The sequence below is a fragment of the Nansenia antarctica genome (genome assembly GCF_963989245.1).
Source record: "Nansenia antarctica genome assembly, chromosome: 3".
NCBI classification, from domain to species: domain Eukaryota; kingdom Metazoa; phylum Chordata; class Actinopteri; order Argentiniformes; family Microstomatidae; genus Nansenia; species Nansenia antarctica.
In genome coordinates, this window is record NC_137688.1 from 24,206,981 (window position 1) to 24,227,332 (window position 20,352).

The 20,352-nt window shown below is 43.0% G+C and overlaps 3 protein-coding genes across 3 annotated transcripts; all 3 read left to right on the plus strand.

The window, feature by feature from the left end:
• Positions 1-1,153: 1,153 nt before the first annotated feature.
• cenpu (centromere protein U) lies at positions 1,154-5,961 on the plus strand (the record flags this gene model as incomplete). Its single annotated transcript, XM_080527100.1, has 8 exons — positions 1,154-1,234; positions 1,421-1,550; positions 3,479-3,587; positions 3,671-3,749; positions 3,878-3,925; positions 4,075-4,136; positions 4,835-4,991; positions 5,836-5,961. 8 exons carry the CDS (start codon positions 1,154-1,156, stop codon positions 5,959-5,961), a joined length of 792 nt encoding a protein of 263 aa, XP_080383226.1.
• Positions 5,962-7,053: 1,092 nt separating this feature from the next.
• Positions 7,054-10,102, plus strand: casp3b (caspase 3, apoptosis-related cysteine peptidase b). The gene is made up of 6 exons (XM_080525779.1): positions 7,054-7,133; positions 7,763-7,902; positions 8,057-8,185; positions 8,335-8,510; positions 9,143-9,260; positions 9,788-10,102. Exons 1-6 carry the CDS (start codon positions 7,063-7,065, stop codon positions 10,015-10,017), a joined length of 864 nt encoding a protein of 287 aa, XP_080381905.1. The 5' UTR covers positions 7,054-7,062; the 3' UTR covers positions 10,018-10,102.
• Positions 10,103-11,261: 1,159 nt separating this feature from the next.
• irf2b (interferon regulatory factor 2b) lies at positions 11,262-19,466 on the plus strand. The gene is made up of 9 exons (XM_080525072.1): positions 11,262-11,437; positions 12,371-12,463; positions 13,127-13,226; positions 13,353-13,529; positions 13,861-13,895; positions 14,359-14,482; positions 14,645-14,809; positions 16,337-16,380; positions 18,112-19,466. The coding sequence occupies exons 2-9, from the start codon at positions 12,377-12,379 to the stop codon at positions 18,445-18,447; spliced, it is 1,068 nt and encodes a 355-aa protein (XP_080381198.1). The 5' UTR covers positions 11,262-11,437; positions 12,371-12,376; the 3' UTR covers positions 18,448-19,466.
• The last annotated feature ends 886 nt before the right edge of the window (positions 19,467-20,352 follow it).

Sequence of the window (20,352 nt, forward strand, 5' to 3'; positions counted from 1 at the left end):
CAGCATAATGATCACAACAACAATGTCACGTAGATAGCCCAATGTGTATGACGAGGCGTATGACTTTCTGCATGTTGCTGACGGGACTAAGCAGCTATCAGTAGTACAGTGTGAGGTCTGAATACACTCAAATCGTCTCCCTAATCTCTTCCACAGTTCGAAAAAGCACCAAATGGCGAAGATGCTCCAAATTATACACCGCGATGTTGAGGTTTGTTTGATGTGTAACCACCTTTTCTGCGGTATCTAGCTAGCAAATCACTTTTTCATACAACGTTTTGGTTCATTGAGCTTGTGATTCATCCTAGGTCCTTATCTGTTACACACTAGATCAAGGGGTCGTCAAAAGATACCAAGAAATCTGCAGCCCAAGACCGTCCTCCCACCCTAGACTTATCCATCATTGAGAAAGCTACTTCCTTTGAAGATTGTCAAAACTCACTTGGTGAGTTCATATCAAATTGGGTGGGCTTGTAAAGACCAGTAAAATATGTTCTGGTGAGCCTGAAAGGGAAATCTGATTTCTTTATGAAGGATCATGAGTCTAATTGCAAGATCCTTGTCTAGCAATTTACTGTATCTCTTTCATTGGTCTCCTAGGTAACCCGTTGCACAGCACAGCGCTTGAGGATGATTTCAGTCCAAACGTGGGCCAGGACAAGAAAGAGGCAGCAGGCAAGAAAGAGGTAGCCAAGGGTATTGGGCAACCCTCCAAGAAAGGCAATGTAGAAACCCCTAAAATAACCACACAGACGGGGAGAGGTCAGACCCCAGGAAGAGGTGGCAAAGTAGTGCAGCCGAGGGGATCTACCCGAAAGGGCAAAGACCAAAAGACCCGTGTTGAAACCAAATCAAAGGCCAGGTAATCTTGATCTATATACTATATACCGTATACATAGCCTTGTAGCTTTTCTCATTTGTTAAGAACACGACTCCTCGCATCCTCTCTTTTCACATCCACTCATGGGTCCTGGACCTTCTCCTCCATTGCGTTTTCAGTGAGGAGGGGAGGGGAGTGGAGGACGGAGGGGAGGGTGCGAGGAGTCATGCTCCTAACAGAGAAAAGGATATTCTGTTGTACTGTTTATTCCATCCTCCCTCTATAATGCTCAGGCATCTAGAGGAGATTGTAAAGGGCTCAGATGATGAGGACATGACTGGCCAGAGTGGCTCCTCAGCCTCAGGGGCCAGGGCACCTGTGGCAGAGCAACACAGCACAGAAGCAGATGACTCGGTATGGTATTTGTCCCCTCATTCTTATGGCAAAACATGTCCCTTTTAAACTTTAATATAGGTTCTACACTGAGTGGCCCTCTGGAGCTTCAGGCACATTTTTACAGCTGAAGCTAAGCTGTAGGGATGAGTAGATATACACACAGCAGGGTGTGTGATGCGTTACCTGTTGTACTCTGTGAGGAAGGAGGCGGAGGTCCCATCAGACACGGAGAAGGAAGAAAAGGCGTCCAGTCCTGGCGTTGGTCCCGGGTCTGGTCCTACTCAGAGGAGGCGTAGGCCGCCACTGTCCTCAGAGGAGCTGACAGAGGAGGAAGGTAGCAGGGTAAGTGTTAATCAGATGTCATGCATAGGAACGGGGAAAAAAACAACTCATGGTTTGAATACTTGGTATAAAACAGAAAGTAGGGAGCAGTTCTTTATTTGTTTGTCTTGCTGCTTGTTCTCTCTCTCTCTCTCTCTCTCTCTCTCTCTCTCTCTCTCTCTCTCTCTCTCTATATATATATATATATATATATATATATATATATTTATGTTACGGTACATGTGGGAATACGGTACATGTGGGGAAAACTAGGGTTAGGGTTAGGTGCTACGTCGACTTGGTACATGCTGGCATGTCTAACCCTAACCCTAATCCTAACCCTAACCTACCCCTACCCCTAACCGTAGCACCCTAGCACCTAACCCTAGTTTTCCCACATGTACCGTAACACAGTATATATATATATATATATACACAACAGGCTGTATAATATAGCGCAATCGTTAAATACATTTATTTCTCTTTGGCAGACAGATAAAAACAGTTGACATAACGCAAATACAGTATGGAAAATATCTAATTATTTTAGACATTAACGTCTGAGTAAAAACAAAGTTTGGACAAATCAGGATGCTCTTGCTGTGTGACCAGTTGGAGAGGTACTAGTCAAATCTGCCTGTAGGCAACTGTAACTGCATGTCTGTGCCACCGCTGTCCACAAGCTGCTTATCTCACTGTGATACTTCTTTTTTTCCTTCTACATCGAAAGCTTATGTGATCTGAACTTTTCGGAAGTTCTCACAGATATGCCTGACCTAAATCACCGCAGCACTTCAGCTTGCTAAGCATTTTATTGTTTTATTTATTTATTTATTTATATATATATATATATATATAACTATACTCTCTGAAACTACAGAATCCAAGCAAGAAGAAGAAGACCAGGCAAGCAAGAGGCAATGTAGAACCCCCTAAAAGAACCACACAGACGGGGAGAGGTCAGACCCCAGGAAGAGGTGGCAAAGTAGTGCAGCCGAGGGGATCTACCCGAAAGGGCAAAGACCAAAAGACCCTTGAAACCAAATCAAAGGCCAGGTAATCTTGATCACTTGTCACCTGTCAGGACTATATACCGTATACATAGCCTTGTAGCTTTTCTCATTTGTTAAGAACACGACTCCTCGCATCCTCTCTTTTCACATCCACTCAAGGGTCCTGGACCTTCTCCTCTATTGCGTTTTCAGTGAGGAGGGGAGTGGAGGACGGAGGGGAGGGTGCGAGGAGTCATGCTCCTAACAGAGAAAAGGCTATTGTGTTGTACTGTTTATTCCATCCTCCCTCTATAATGCTCAGGCCTCTAGAGGAGATTGTAGAGGGCTCAGATGACGAGGACATGACTGGCCAGAGTGGCTCCTCAGCCTCAGGGGCCAGGGCACCTGTGGCAGAGCAACACAGCACAGAAGCAGATGACTCGGTATGGTATTTGTCCCCTCATTCTTATGGCAAAACATGTCCCTTTTAAACTTTAATATAGGTTCTACACTGAGTGGCCCTCTGGAGCTTCAGGCACATTTTTACAGCTGAAGCTAAGCTGTAGGGATGAGTAGATATACATACAGCAGGGTGTGTGATGCGTTACCTGTTATATATATATATATATATATATATATATACCTACTATACTCTCTGAAACTACAGAATCCAAGCAAGAAGAAGAAGACCAGGCAAGAAAAGCCCAGGAAGTCTGTGGGAGACAGGCAGAGCTCTAAGGGGTCGAGGAGGAAGTCATCATCAGGGTCCTCCTCAGGTAACAGAGCTGTCTCTCTATTGGCCAGATTCTCCCACACAGACAACATCTGTCTTATATGGTGCATGTTTCATTACGGTGGTCTTGGGAGGTTTCTCCTGTCTCCCAAGACCACCTCAATGAAATATGCACCATTGAAATACAGAATATGCAGTATTTAAATATTTCTCCAGGACGTGCTGGTTCATCCAAAAGAGATGAGCCCAGAAAAAGGAATGTGAAAAACCCTATGGATCTGGATGTGGTGTTGGACTCGTTTCTGGAGTTTGCTTCACAGTACAAGTGAGTTTCCAAATTCCCCATCACGTTTGCATTATAGTCATATCCTTATCATCCTTTTCTTTATAAATGTCTGTTTTGTTCAGAGAGACTGTTGATTCGGAGGCTGTGAAGCAGGCAATTGATGCTCTCTCAAGCTCATTTGAAGAGCAACTCACAGAGAAGGTAAGTGGGCACTGGGCAACCTGATTTGTACAAAACCAAAGGATTCACTAGGATGGAATATGAATTCCCCATCCGGGAATATTATCAGCAGTCAATGAGCAACATTTGTCATTTCCTTTTCTTTTTAGATAACTGCATCAAAAGAGCTAACATTCCTGAAAAAGGAAAACGCAAAGGTAACAGTCTGGTAACGTCTCTGTGATACTCAGCCTCATGTTCTGTGTATCTTGGCACAGTCCACAGATTCACTGTTTGTTCGGACAAGATTTCTGTCTCTTGTAGTGCCATCCTATTGTTCCTCAGTTGTTTTATTGCCGTTTCTCAGATGAACGTCATCGTCAACCGTAAGAGAACACGGCTGCTGGAAGCAAAGAATGAACTTATAACGTAAGACCCCGGTTTTTCAGGAAATTGCAATGTGTCCTTATTATTACTAGTGTGTTATGTATTTCAGAGGGTGAGGACATAGGTGGAGGTAAAAATCGGAGGACGCGCTCATTAATGAATGTGTGTTTGATACCATTAATTCCATGCATTTACAATGAGCCCGTCCTCCAATTTCTACCAGCCTCCACTGATGTTAATCACAGTCAAGTATCAGCAAGTTTGAGACTCAAAATGCCAGGTGATGTAATGGCATTATTCAAGTACGGTAGTCTAAATACAAAATAGAAGAAGGTAGCCTGATTTCTTCAAAGGCATAGAACATGTATTTCATTGTCTTTTGCAAAAGGAGAACCGTTTACAAGCATGACAGACAAGGTTTTATGGGGGAGTTGACCCCCACATTCTCCATAAGAGACACAAAGGTGGAAAATAGACACAAAATGGCCGGGTCTGGCTTTGGAGTGTTTGGCCTGGGGAAACACAAAGGCCCAGAACGGCTTTCGATTGCTCGCCCTAGCAGAGAAAACTGATTTTCATGTCAAACAGGTTGGGGTCGTTAAGTGTGACTGATAGTCACAAGAGTAACAATGACAAAATGTTTACCAGACGAATAACTTCCCCTACATACAGTGACACTACTCACAAAGCTAATATCGCTATAGCTAAAGAGTTAAGCTCTCCTATTTCTCCTCTGGCAGGAGTGAGACTGAGCTGTCTGCACTACAGAAGGAACATGCAAAGCTGAAACAGAGACTCACAGACCTGCGGAGGGGCACCACCTTCCTCAGGGACCTGGGCCAGCTTCACAAGAGCTACCTGGGCCATCGCAAAGCCCACCCTAACCAGGTGGAGACGGTGAGGAGGGGGGGGGGGGGATACTACACAACCAAAGACCTCTGGGCTGGTTGACTTTACACCCCAGAATTGTTTCTGTATTGTGACGAGGACCAGGAATAACAGGCTTTGACATGACTTTTAATTAGAGAACCTTCAGGTACGTTGTACTAAAAGCAATGCAGAGTGCTTGTCTCCGTCCTGCCAAATCCATCCTATCCATACATAATCCACCACCACGCCATCAGCTGTTTTGCTGTAACACCTATCAGTAAATCAGAATGAATGAATGAATAAAAATGCTGAATAAATTGCATGAAGGGCACCTGTAGTGATTCCCCCCTTCCCCTTGTTAGAGCTAAAATTCAATAAAGGCAGCCTGTTTCGTTTCAAGGTGTATAAGAAAAAAGATATTTAATATTCCTCTATAGAAGGAGAAAGTTTACAGGTTCATCAGACGCATCTGATCATTCAAAGTTTCTCAGAAAGTCTCGATCGTTCATTTCATCTCAGTATTTATGCCCTCAGGTAACAAGTCCGCCCTCGGGTGAGTTCTAAACCAATCATTAACAAGGGGTCTGGATCTGTACATGAGGGAGATGATGGGGATGAAGGTTAGGGGGGAATCTGACCCTCCCTTCCTTACAGTATTACAAAAGTGAGGAGTGGTGACCATAGGGTGAACAATGCAGGGCAATCACTCTATATTCAAATGTATGGAGAAAACAGGTTTCATTGTGTGCTTACAACAGGAAATCAGTTTCTATAGCTTTCACTAGACATTCAATTTACTGTTGTGAAGTTTGAATCTTAAATGTAGAAAAATGTCTTATTACATATAATACTTTTCTCTCACACCCTACAGTACGGTCCCTCCAGCCTCCCAGCCCTTCTCCTGGAGGCCCGTAGTGTGCTGACGGCAGAGGACCAGTTGAAGGCCGTCAATGCTAGACTACAGAGAGCTCTGGACCAAGCTGCTCCTCCCCACTGAGTTCACAGGATCTCTGCATGACCAGTCTTTAGAATAGAATAGTAAAGAGAGCTAATGTATACATAGAGAGGGAGAGAGAGATTATTATTATTATTATTATTATTATTAATTTCAAGTTATCTAGATGTTCTTCCTGTTTGAAACTTTGGCTGCATCAGGCAAGATTGTTTCCTTTGTTTGTGATTACGGTATGCATTATTTCTTTCAAATGCCTTTTCTCTGTAAAATGTATGAAATATATTTGAAAAATAAAAAGTCAATTGTTTGAGCTTAATTGGAAAGTATTTGATCAGTTGCATTATATCTGTATGGCTTTAAGTATTTGTATGATCAAGGCATACACGTTTACGGTAATGCTCATCATTTATTGTAAACCAGTGTATCCTTCCACAGAAGTCTTGGAAATCACGTGTCCTTTATAGGAAATTGTTCACCTGGAACTGCTTACTCTCTCTGCCTCACCTGAACTGTCCAGGTAGAGAGGTTGTAAAGCTATTTGATTATCATTGGTCAAGGTGTGTCGTTTACACCCGCCCACATACAGTCCACCGTCTTTGATTGGTTGTAAGTTTCTCAACCCAAGAGCGACCGCGTCTGAAGAAAAGCCAGTCGCTGACTTTCAGTTCAAGAGAAGACTTCGCCTTTCTGCCTTTCGCAAACCACATCAGTTGTGTTTTTCAACGATAGGAAAGTAAGTTGGATTTGTTTTAGCTTTTTCATAGACCTACAGGTGGAGAGTGGAGATACCTAGGCATACTGAAAAGTCACTAACTAGCTACTAGCTAGCTACTTTCTGTTTTGTTTCATGTATCATTGATGTAGTGCTCTTAGAACTGATTTGATGAACTAAGGGGCAGTCTGTAATTGGTACCTACACCTTTGGACATTAATGATGAGCCATTTATTCTTTAATAACAAATGCCTCATAATTACTTCAACTGTCAACCAAAACATAAGCTTGTTTTTACTCCATTGTTTGTTATCTTCAAAACATGGTTAAAACGAGCTACTTTTGAACAGTAGCTGCCCAGCTACAGGTTTGTTGAGGGGTTGATGTACTAGTGTTGTTTGTACCTTACAGTTGCTAGACAGCTTTCTGTCATGTCAGACTTGGAAAATGATGGTGGCTTCGAAGGTGACAGCGTGGATGCTAAGGGGATATCAGCACAAGGGTAAGCATGTCTAAACTAGTCTGCTGTATCTGGAACTACTGGAGAATACATACAGATATCAAAACCAAAACGTGTCAAACAGTTTTACAGCTGTGTAGGCGTGCTGTGAGCCTGGCTTTCACATTTAGTCAGCATCTTCAACCCATCCCTGAATAACCACGGACAATTCTCTCTGAACTGTAATAATATGCAATGTGTGACATTCATCTGATGAGAAGGCAACACACAAGATGTTAAGTCATTGTGCCCTCAAGTATGGTTCCTGTGTAGTCATGTTGTGAGGACTCAAGCCTAGAGGGAGAATGTGGGGAATGTGGGTTTTCTGCCTTAGGACGTATAGATCTTGATGAAGACAGGCATAGCAACATGTTTCTGTAAGGATTATGTCAATGCTTTTATGTTGTCCTACAGTACCTCAGCCTATTTTCACCCTCATTCACTTCCCCCAATGGATTTAACACATTGAATAGATGTAAGCAATAGCATACACTAGAGGAAGTTCCCACGATTTTTTTACACAAACCTATTCCTTTTGAATCCATGAGGGGGAGTGACTGAGGACTGTTGTAAGGGTAGAGAATACTTACAGTGAATGATCAATGGAACCTGTTCCTCTATGTTTGTATCAGGATGCCGGTGCATCCCCCGCCCCCGGTGCCAAAGGATGTAGATGCCAAGCCTTCAGCTGACAAGTACACGTATAAGATGAACTACCCTAAGATTGGCCATTGTGTTATCATTAACAACAAGAACTTTGACAGCAGAACAGGTAGTGTGAACTTTGCCAGCTTTGCCATGCAGTAAGGTCATAAAGCATGCATAGGGAATGTTTATTAATGTATCTTTGGTTTACTTGACTTGGTGATCAGCTTTTGGTTGTAGCTCTGATTTTGTTGGTGTTGTGTTGTTATTGTTGTTGTTAGGAATGAGTTTCCGCAATGGAACCGACGTGGATGCAGGAAATGCAATGAAGATATTCTCCAGTTTGGGCTACAAAGTGAGAGTTGCTAATGACCAGACAGTGAGACAGATCGAGCAGCTGCTTTTAAATGGTGAGTCTGGATCAGCGTTCTTGGATTGAGTGTCCCAGATAACAGCATGTACTGAAGAAAGCACCCTCAGAATGCGGACATTACAAAACTTCCCAGATCTGAATGACCTCGACAACAGCCACATTAAAACGCTACTCTGGCATTTCCAGTGTCCAGAGAGGACCACAGCGAGTCGGCCTCTTTTGTGTGCGTGCTGCTGAGCCACGGGGACGAGGGGGTGTTCTACGGCACAGACGGACACGTGCCGCTCAAGAAGCTCACAGGCCTCTTCAGGGGCGACCTCTGCAGAACGCTGGTGGGAAAACCCAAACTGTTCTTCATCCAGGTGAGGCGCTGTTTCAGGAGCCAGCTGCATATGTTGTTCACAATGACCAGGTGGATGAGTCACTGATACTAGTCTAGGCAGGTGTACTCGTACTGAAGCGATAAGGCACGAGAGGTCGTGCTTTATCCTGGATGAGGTCATAGCTGAGGGGTGTTGTTGGGTCTGATGCGAGGTGGAGGAAGCATGGACTCTAGTGCCTTATTGCTTTTATACAGTCAACGAAGATTGACTTATAACAGGTTTAGCTTTCTGTATGAAACATTAATTAATTAATTCATTTTTGCCATTTAGCAGACGCTTTTAATCCAAAGCGACTTACAATTACGAATTACAGGGACATTCCCCCTGGAGTAACTGAGGGCTAAGTGCCTTACTCAAGGGCACACTAGTAGTGGTGTGGTTTCAGGCGGGATTTGAACTCACAACCTTCCGATCACAAGTCCAACTCACTATCCACTAGACCACCACTACCCCGCTCACGTTAAATCAAGAGCTGTTTATGAATGTTAATCAGATGTTATTCTGCTTTGAGGTATTGCACCCCCCTCTGAGATGTATGCATTTACATGACTGTATTAAGAGTTTCCTCCCCTCCCCTAACCCCTGACCACTCTTGTGTACCTGGTGAGTAGGCGTGTCGAGGCTCGGAGATGGACGGGGGCATAGAGACTGACAGCGTGGCTGACAGTAGCTCTCAAGAGAGGATACCAGTTGAGGCAGACTTCCTCTACGCTTATTCTACCGCCCCAGGTTGGTACACTGCACCATTTCACCTCAGCTGGGTTTCATCACTGTGTTTAGTACTGAAGTGTCATGTATCCGACTAGGACAACCATGCACAACCATAAACATCTCAAAACAAACTGAAGTTTGCTACAAAGTGGTCTCCTATGGGCTGTTCATCTTCATCATGTGAACAGATTTCATGACCAAACATTTAATATGTGAGTAGATGAATTCTGTAGAGATATAGTGATCGGAGCATCCTATTGTTTTATTCTAGTGTTTCTCTGATTGGTCCTTGACCACCGAGCCTCATGCTCCACTCCTGGAGGAACAGCATGAACATTTGCTCATTAAACATACTGCACATCAGGGGAGGCTGGTGGATGTACGTTGTAGAAATCGGAGGGCCCGATGTGTTTGGTTCCATTCATCATTCCATTCCATGCATTGCAATGAGCTCCGATTTCTACTTCCACCAGCCTCCTCTGCTGCACATTCCGTACTATGTGATATGGGTAATCATAACAATTGTATTTTTTTTTTCTCCTCAGGCTACTACTCATGGAGGAACACCATGAATGGTTCCTGGTTCATGCAGGCTCTCTGTGACATGCTCGGCAGGTACAGCAAAGAGCTGGAAATCATGCAGATCATGACACGTGTCAACCACAAGGTGGCGCATGAGTTTCAGTCTGCCTCCAACCTCCCTGGCTACACTGATAAAAAGCAGATCCCCTGCATTGTGTCCATGCTGACCAAAGACCTCTACTTCCCACAGTAATTTAATATTCTGTGGAGCCAGTACACTATGTGCACAATGTCTACTGGCTTTCTAAATACTACTACTAAATGCAGCAGCGTTTAACGGGAGCAGTGCAAAAATAAGTGGATATTCATGAGACAATTTTATTATTTGGGTATTCAGTCTAAAAGGGAAAAGGTTAGATGTTTTACTTTAGTTGAGGCATTACCTTGAACGAAAGAGAATTATGTTTTTAATGGGGAAAGGCTAATGGAAATATTCATATTATGTAGCATGAAGTAATTTGCAATGGTAGGCAAATGTTTCTGAATGTGTGCTAACTGGTCACTGGTTTTAAATGTATTTTACAATGTGAAAATTGTTTATGCTTTATGAATTATTCTGTTTTTGTTTCATCTGTGGATTTTTTTGTACATGCATTCAAATTGACCAGTACAGATAAAAAAAAAAATAACACGAATAAAGTATAGCTTTTATAATTGATAGATGTGTAATTCTATTTTCTTTCTATACAAACTGTATTAAATGTGTTCTTTCTAAATATTTATTTAGAAATATATATTTGATTCTACAGATTCTACAATTACACTCATTGTTCAGCGCTACAATGCATACCGTAATTAATACAACAACTAAAATAGCACATCCCCTAAAATGCGGTGAACGGAAGCACCGTTTTGGTTGTACTACATGGGACACCAGATGGGTGGGTGGAAGTTGCAGCGTGTGAGGCCTTAGATAAGATGTGTTACTTACTTCAGAATAAGCAACCACATTTCTACTCACCTGTTGTAGGGTAAGATTATTTAGGCTTTTTGGTAAGACTGACAGTAGAGCTCACAAGGTTTTACTTTTAAAGAAAATAACTCAAACATAGTTACAAAGAAAACAAGGGCAGCACGTTTTTCTTTTTTTTGTACAGATATTGTCAACATGTGTGCAAAATACAAACTATCAAATAGTTAATACTCCAAATAGCACTGTTCTAGCACTATAATACTGTAGTCTGCAAACTTGGTTGAGCTGCACATTTGCAAAAAGATATATGAAACACATGGTGCAACATGCACAGCAGAGTAGTTTCGTTTCTACTATCTTTCAAGCAGAAAGGGGCTGAAAGGGTGGAATTCATGGAGATTGAGGAAGTGAAAATGAAATCGAGCTGCCCATCGCAGAGGCGTAGACCAATGAACAGACTTCCGTGATCTCCAAAACCCTGTAACACCGCCATCTAGGCTCAACAGACGCGAAACAAACAAATCGGGAGGGGATTTCCACGCCAGGCACTTCCTTTACTTGTTTTGCTTTCGATCTGGACACTGAAATAGAAGAAGTGAAGTTTTCGTTTTGATATTCAGAATCCTAAACAACTCGACTTTAACTTTGCTGCTCTGAAAAGAGGACTAGGGAATTCTCCAGCTGAATAGACTACTTGCAGGTATGTTTCCGAATCATTATTTTGCCTGCCATGTCCCCCATAACCGTGAATCGCATGATGAAATCTAAGCGAAAGTAATACATTGTTATGATCAGGTGGGTACCTAACATGGAATTAATGTTATTTTCACTTTTGGGTGACTTGTCACCCAGCTTTCTGGTGAACTTGAACATGACCTGCTGTCAGTTTTTGACGACAGCGTGACTTGGCGAGATAGAGCGAATTGTATCTTTGTAGCTGCAACTGTGCTTATTTATGCGCACCATATTTTCGACAAACCATTGTTGTTACAGTACCCGTTTGCAGATCGTGGTTGTCCCATTGGATATGTTGCTGGTTATAACATATACATTGAATTGTCAATATGGAAGTTCTATTATGTAAGGTTAGATTGTTGTAATTGTAATTCAGTTGCAGACTTGTTCCGCTCTGATGTAAATTATTCCAACTTATGCTTATGACTCATATTTTGTACCAAGTTATGATTAGCCTAAGGAGCACTAATGTCATATGAAACTAACACTTCCATACAGTTACTCTGTTGGCTTAGGAGTGCCTGTTGCAGTGGACTTTGATCACTACGTGATTACACTTGCCTGTAGTGCAGCATATAAGGCATCTTGCATGTTGTTCACTATAAGCCTGATGCAAAGTTTACTGTATAGATGTAGATAGCGTTGACACGTTTGTGGGGCACAACCGCACAAACTTTGATTTGAAAGGTGGACCTGCCAGATGTGCTTTGGCAGCAGTGGGGCTCTGTTGCCAATTAGATCAGAAGTTACTGATGCCCCAGGGAGTTACCTCATCCCCCGAATGGACCGCACATGCTCAGATGTTGTCTGATCTACTGTTTTTAACCCTTCATGATCTGAGGGGGAAATGTTCAATCATGTTCAAGCATTCATCTCCTGCCTCCTCTCCTGTCTGTAGGCCATCATGCCTGTGGAGAGGATGCGCATGCGGCCATGGCTGGAAGAACAGATCAACTCATGTAAAATTCCAGGATTGAAATGGGTTAACAGAGTGAGTGAATGTACTTACTTAATAATAATGACTATGAGTGTGGGCTATCATGCGGTCACGGTCGTTGCAATGCACCCAGATCCAAACAGCCTGAATGTGATTTTCCAATCACTTTTTCTTCTTCTTCTGACTGTTGTATTTTACGTTGTGTAATATAGTTGCCAGATGTGTTTCACTTTTAAAAAAAGAAGGCGTACTGTGCAATATGTAGAAACTGGCAACACGTAGCCAAGTTTTGGAGTTAGCCACATCTTTGTATATATGTACGTCTGAATGATTGACATTTACTTGAGGCCCTGTTTAAAAGTAGGGCTTTGGGGAGGGCCAGGAAGATCATGGCTGACCCCGCACACCCAGGACACGGTTTCTTCGCCCCCCCCCCTGACCTGACCCCTATCTATCTACCCTCCCTCCACCCCCACCCAGAGAGCTTTGGACTGTCTGGACATGAACACTTGAACACTTTGCACTTCTTATATTTATTGATTCTTTTATTATTTATGACTCTTGCACTATGATGTTGGTTTGCACTGTCTTGTCCTGTCTTGCACCTGTCCTGCTGTCCTACCGTGCTCCACTGTCCCAAACCAAATTCCTAACATGTTTACATGTCATGGCAATAATGTCTTCTGATTCTTCTTCTTCTACTTTGTTAACCTGCAGGAGAAGCGGATCTTCCAGATTCCATGGATGCACGCTGCCAGACACGGCTGGGATTTAGAGAAAGATGCGCCTTTATTCAAAAACTGGGCCGTCCATACAGGTACTATAACGAATTTATGTTGGACATGGCTGTGCTGCATTCTTCCATACAAAGGCCTGTGTTCTGACCAACACAGCAGTAGTGTTACCCTGTTACCCTTCCCTAAACGTGACTGTGTTCATTCAGGAAAATATCAAGCAGGGGTGGACAAGCCAGACCCGAAAACATGGAAGGCCAATTTCCGCTGTGCCATGAACTCTCTTCCCGATATCGAGGAGGTAAAAGACCAGAGCACCAAGAAAGGAACCAACGCTTTCAAAGTATACAAGATGCTGTCTGCATCAGAGCGCCAGCACAAGAGAGGCAAGTGCTTCTTCATCTGACTCAGTAAGAGCAGTGATTGGATTCTAAATGGCAGCGGTCACATTAAAGATCATCTCTCAGAAAGAAGATAACGCTTATGGTAGAGATAAGGCTTTATGACGTGGTCATTTTTCATTCATGTTTATATCCTGTACTGTGCCCTGACTCTGAGTATGCTTTTTTTGCGATATGTAAACACTTGATATGCATTTGGTTGTTCATTGATAGGCATTTGTACACATGTTGCTGAGCCTTCATTTCGTGATGGAGGATACTTTTTTGTTATTATGAGTAGCCTTACTCAATGGTGTCTTGTTTTTATGTGATCTAGGAAAGAAAAGGACTGAAAAAGAGGGAAAGTCAAAGGTAATAACAATTATTATTATTATTATTATCATTATTATTAACAATTATAGAGTATTATTAGTGTATATGGCTGTGTATATGGCTGTGTAAGTGTACATTACGCTGCTTCTATGCCATTTCACAATTAAAATTCATAATTTCAAGCAACTCTTTCCTAACTATAATTCAAGACTAAATTAAAGACATGATTAATGCAATCCCTCCTCACCGGGGCTATCTGCCTGTCTCACCTAAAAGATGCCCACCCCTCTACCTGTCTCACCTAAAGGATGTCCACCCCACCCCCTGTCTCGCCCAACTCTGCTTGTGTCACCTACGCCTCTGCCTGTCTCACCACCCCTTTGCCTGTCTCACCTAACCTCTGCCTTTCTCACTCACTCCATTACCAATGTCACCCACCCCTCTCCCTGTGTTACGCACACCGTGGCCTGCGTCACCTAACCCTCTACCTGTCTCACCCTAGCATGTGGTGCCTCGGTCTCCATCACTGGAGAGCACCAATGGCTCTGTAGGAGAGCATGGAGGTCCATTGATGGTTAAACAGGAAATGAAGGAGGCGCATGTTACAGACAGCACCACATTGACAGGTATGACCTTTGGCCTAATCTTAATACTTTAGGGTTAAACATTATCCATACATGACATCAGTAGTTAGTACAATATGCATACATCAGTAGATTGCCACAGCCTTCGGGCTGAAGGACAGGTTTATAAATAGAGATCCTCTTCCTCTTTCTCCTCACCATCAGAATATCATCCGGCCAGTCGAAGCCCTGTGGACGACCACCTGATCATCAACGACCACCTGCCGTTTGTTTGCCAGACCATCGAGGTGACGACAGAGAATGAGGAGCAGTCGGTCAGCTCCAGTCACCCGTACCCGCTCCAGATCTCCCCTGTGTCCTCATATGGAGGTTAGCTGCTAACTCCGCTCACACCCTCCTCTCCATCCCATAGAACACCCTTCACTATACCCCATGTTCTCCTCTCCATCCCATAGAACACCCTTCACTATACCCCATGTTCTCCTCTCCATCCCATAGAACACCCTTCACTATACCCCATGTTCTCCTCTCCATCCCATAGAACACCCTTCACTATACCCCATGTTCTCCTCTCCATCCTATAGAACACTCTTCACTATACCAAATGTTCTCCTCTCCATCCCATAGAACACCCTTCACTATACCCCATGTTCTCCTCTCCATCCCATAGAACACCCTTCACTATACCCCATGTTCTCCTCTCCATCCCATAGAACACCCTTCACTATACCCCATGTTCTCCTCTCCATCCCATAGAACACCCTTCACTATACCCCATGTTCTCCTCTCCATCCCATAGAACACCCTTCACTATACCCCATGTTCTAACGCAATACAGTGTTGCTCACAAGTACTCACAATAGATATCAGTGACAATCATAGTTATTACTGATATAATCACTGCTGAACAAGGTAGAAATTGACTATAATATGTATTAGTAGATTGACATTAGGGAATGTACGTTGAATCATGTAGTTGGTAATTGGAGGCAGACTTAGGTCAAAATAGTACTTAATTTATTTTCCAAATTAGTGAGGTGCACTTGATTTGGGGTAGACACTACTTGGACTATTTCATTGCTTCCATAAAACTAGGCAAGATAAATCATGCGTACCTCAAGAATTTGATAAAAAAGGAAGCAAACGCAATTTTTTTCGAGCCAGGCCACTACAGTATATTTTCAAGCACCGTTGTTGTTGACTTGTAAGGCAGTATCATTAACTCCCATCATTCAAATTGGCAAACCCAACAGAAACCTTTGAACCTTTATTCAAGCCAGATATTGTAGTAGTGTATTGCTTCATGTCCAAAGGAGGTTTATAGCTCCTCTGTTACAAGCTCAAGGTCCTCAGGTGCTTGTTATCATAAACATTGCTACATTAACTGTCATTCAACACACTGTCATTATATAATAAGTTAATATGTTGCTTGGGAGCGACATTCACACTGAAACAGTTCAACTCCAAATGTGTTTAGACTCAGTACTACAGTACAGGTATTTATGCTGTATATGGTATGTAAATATGGTTCATATTAGGACAGCACACGGTTTGATATTTAGGTTTTTTGTATAATGGGACATTAGAATGTAAAACTACATTAGAATGTAGTACTGTATGTACTATATAACCACACTGTATAACCACACACGTATCTTTGGAAAGTTCTTACTCAGATGAATATGATGAAGCAGACGGATTGACTTGTACCATAATAATATAGAGATGCATCTAGAGTTCACTGATGAGGCAGCAAGATAAACCTATTGTGTTGCCAACCCGCTTTTTTATCTGACATTCTTTCATTCACCCATACTTTCTTGCTTCTCCAACCTGTTTGTCCGGAAATCTCTGAGTTATCATTTTCATGGTTCTGCTTTCTGTTCTGCTTTCCAGAGAGCGACACGGACAGTGTTCACAGTGAGGAGGACACCAAAGAGGTAAGGCAGGAGTGTCTACCATATGTTTCAGCCAGATGGGTGGGATTTGACTTCTAATACTATTTGAACCCAGGTCTGCTTTGTTTACATACAGTCCATTTAGTAGTGTGCACAGCACACAATACATTAAACTAGATACAGGACATACATGTATATCTTTATGAAAAGCAAAGAAACACCTCATCAAAATGGTCCCCTAACTGTTATGTAATATCCATATAGGGCAGGGTGAGCCTGTTCTATGTGCTAGGGCAGGGTGAGCCTGTTCTATTTGCTAGGGCAGGGTGAGCCTGTTCTATGTGCTAGGGCAGGGTGAGCCTGTTCTATGTGAGCTGTGCTAGGGCAGGGCAGAGCCATGGGGAGAAGTACAACATGGAAGGCTCTGGGGAAGGGCACTTATCAGCATTAGCTTCTGCCAGTAGGCCTCAACAGCAAGGCTGGGCCTGCCTGGGTGCGCGCCCACACACACACACACACACACACACACACACACACACACACACACACACACACACAGAGAGAGGAACAAATGCACACTCTGCTGAATCATTAACTTGCCTGATCAAAAGATAAACAAGCCTCTACTTGAAGCCAACAGTTAAGTGTTTTTTTTTAAATAAAATTGTGTGTCATTACTATCCAGTTATACTACTTTAGCAACAGTACTAAGAGCACTATAGCATGGTACTGTCCCTTTTACCTCTACCCCCTCTTGCTGAGCCTTTATTTTCAGTTCCTGTTCAAGAGACTTCTGGCGTACAGAAAGTAGAGGAAAAAAAGCCCTGTGCTGGCGCGTCATCGTATGTTAGGCTAGATTCACCTTTTCCGCTGGCTAATGATTAAACCTCATTTCATGTCTTGATCTGTCCTCAAACCAAGCTCAATCAACAGTCTCTCTGCGGTGCCTTTGTGGTGCAGCCCACTAAGCCGCGTGCCACGTGATCGCAGGGTCCCTGGTTCGATTCTGGCACATCGACCTCTCCTGCATGTCATCCCTCCTCTCTCTCACCCCCATCCTTCCAGTCAATCTCTACTGTCTCTACTTGTGCATTAGAATACCATCATGTTGAGGTTTGGATGTTTCAGATTCAGAACACTTTATTGTCCCACTCTTGGGCAATCAATTTCACAGCTGTGAAAGAAAAGACATGGCACACAAAACACAATAGACAAAATCAATATACAGACACAAAAGACACATCATAGTAAAGTACAGCGTCAGTGATAAGAAAGAGCAAGGTTGAGTCAGGTGGGGCACATAACAAACAAGTGGGGTGAAAACTGAAAAGACAAGAATATCAGTGCTTTAAATTGTTCAGTGCAGATATGGCCCTGGTCATAAACAGAGTTTTCAGTTTTGGTATCTTGTACCGTTTGCCTGACGGTATCAATAAAAAAAATAAAATAAATACACAGTGGTCGTCACAGTCACAGTTAAATCCTTACATTTTTCTGAAGTAGAGTGGACATTTCAGACTGTGTGGGATCGTTTTAACAGCAGCACAACACTATTTACATTGGTTTAAAACGTGTGTAACAGTGTGTTCATGTCGTGCAATGATTTGCTAGGTCAATGAAATGCTCTCCCCTAATTCTAGCATTGATTTATGACCCTTCACAGACTACTGTTAATGCTGAGAGGCAAGCTAACTCGGTATTTAGGTACATTGATTGAATTTAGTGTTGCAATCTTTGGGACTGAATTGACCCGCCTCTCTCTTTGATTGACAGGGTATTCGCTTGATGTGGGGGACATCGGGATACGCCAACGCCAACCCCATCCTCCGGGTACCCCAGTGCTCACTACCCAGCATGGCCACTTTCGTCAATGCGGGTAAGACCAACTTCCGAGTGACCAGCACCAGGGACCCCACGCCCCTCATCAGCTACCACAGCCCCACCCCCTGGACAGCCACAGGGACAGGGGTGGGTCCAGGCCACTGCCCGGCTCCCCAGCCGGCTTCCCCTCCCCCGGGCACCTCGAGCCAGGCCACCGCCTCCGAGACCCGCGCCAGTGTCATCATGAAGACCTCGGACGTCTCACAGTCCTCGGTCAAGAGCTGCTGAAGCCACTGGCCCTGACCTGCGTGGACACCACACTGACTGTCTGACCAGATACAGCTCTGTAGCAGGATAAGCATGGCAGAGCGATGCGATTCATAGGCTTCCTTTATTGGACCAGACTGCCTTTGTCATAGGAAATGACTGTCCCAGTGGACATATACAAGAGTGGGTGTTCATACACAGTTTGTAATACTGTGGTCGTTGTACAGGGCTCCACTGTGAGCTTAACCATAAGCATCCATGCTGAAACGTGGAGATCTCAGGGCCCTTTTAAATGCGATGGGAAAGAGAGAGAGAGAGAGAGAAAGAAAGAAAGAAAGAAAGAAAGAGAGGGAGTGCAAACCAAGCCACTGACTGTGATAATAGTGTTTATGTTGGGAAATTCTCCCACTCTGCCCACTGTTAATAATGTATATAGTGAAATGTCTGCGTAATGGCAAACTGCTTCTGCACCTTATGGACAGTGTGTATGTGTGTGTATGTGTGTGGGGTGGGGGCACGCCACGCCAAGCTGTGTATGTACACTGACAAAGACAAGAATGGGAGAGCACTTATGAAGCCGTGCCTAATGGCTCACCTTACAGCCATGTCTAATGCCTTTGAGGAGATACTCTCCATGGAATTAAAGCATGAGGTGAATAAATGCACTTGGTAATTTATCTATAGGCCTTTTAAGCAATCTTATATATTTTTTATATAAAGGGAAAACTTAATCCAAAGTGGACAACAAGAATTATATCCCTGATTCCCCTCCCCATGAATGAATTATTTCTGAATCTTGATGTTAGATTTGTATTTTTTTTTGTATTATTGATACGTACATGACTTTTTTTTTATTTTTTTTATCAACATGTCTGCGTTTGTGACATCTACTGTATGTGAACATGAAATTGTTAATGCTTGTTGCTTATTTGTGCCTTCGTGATATTGTGTGGCTAGGTAGGTTGCTCGATACATAGATCACACGTTTGAGTGTGTCACTATGCACATTCATGGGCAACTCTTAATCCTGTGGATCATCATCATGCATATCTTAATAAAAAGATGTATTTCGTACTTTTTTTATTCTGTGGTTTTACAATGTTATGCTTACTACTTAAACTGTAGACTGGTTACCGTATGTTTAAAACACAGATCAATGTCCTATATTTTATGACCTTGATGTGCGTGAAACATTTGCTCTGTAGTTTCACTCAGTTCCGATTCCAGTATAATCTATTTATCTGTTATGCTCTGCTCCTGCTGTCCTCAGTCATGTCATGTCATGTGACCGCTTCTCTGAGAAATATGGTCCTGACACTGAGGGGTGTTTTGCCAAACAAAGATGAAGCCTGACTTCAAATTCACACTTTCGATAGACTCTCGTTGAATGCTTGTTTGTCTATGATTAGGCTTAATCTAAGTCTGCAAAACCGGTCCTGAGTGCATGTCTTATCTGTCACCTAACTAACTCTAGTCACTAGTAGGACTTGTTTCAACTGGCTTCAATGGGAGCTATTTCATAAGACCTGTTGAAAAGTGTTGTGATGTTTCCATAAATCGTAGTGATTGTGAAATGTAATATTCCTAGTATTTTCAAAATGTCCTCATAAACAACCACCCATGTTTGGCTTTACTTTCTACTGAATAAAAGAGGTTGTTGTTGAGTTTGAGCCAGCAGCCCTACAGTAACCTGACCTCACCTAGGCCTACTGTGCTCTGGCTGACGACCGTTTGGTTTCGCTTGCTGTTCTCAGCCTCTCCACTTCCTGTTTGTGCCTGAACACAGTCAATTGGTGCCGTGGTTGCTGTGGATACCACACACCAGATAGGCCCTTAGTCAATCCCAAAGTAAACAAAATCCACACTATTGACTCGGTTTCTCCCTCAATCGAGTCATGAACACATTAAAACAGTTAGAGAAAATGA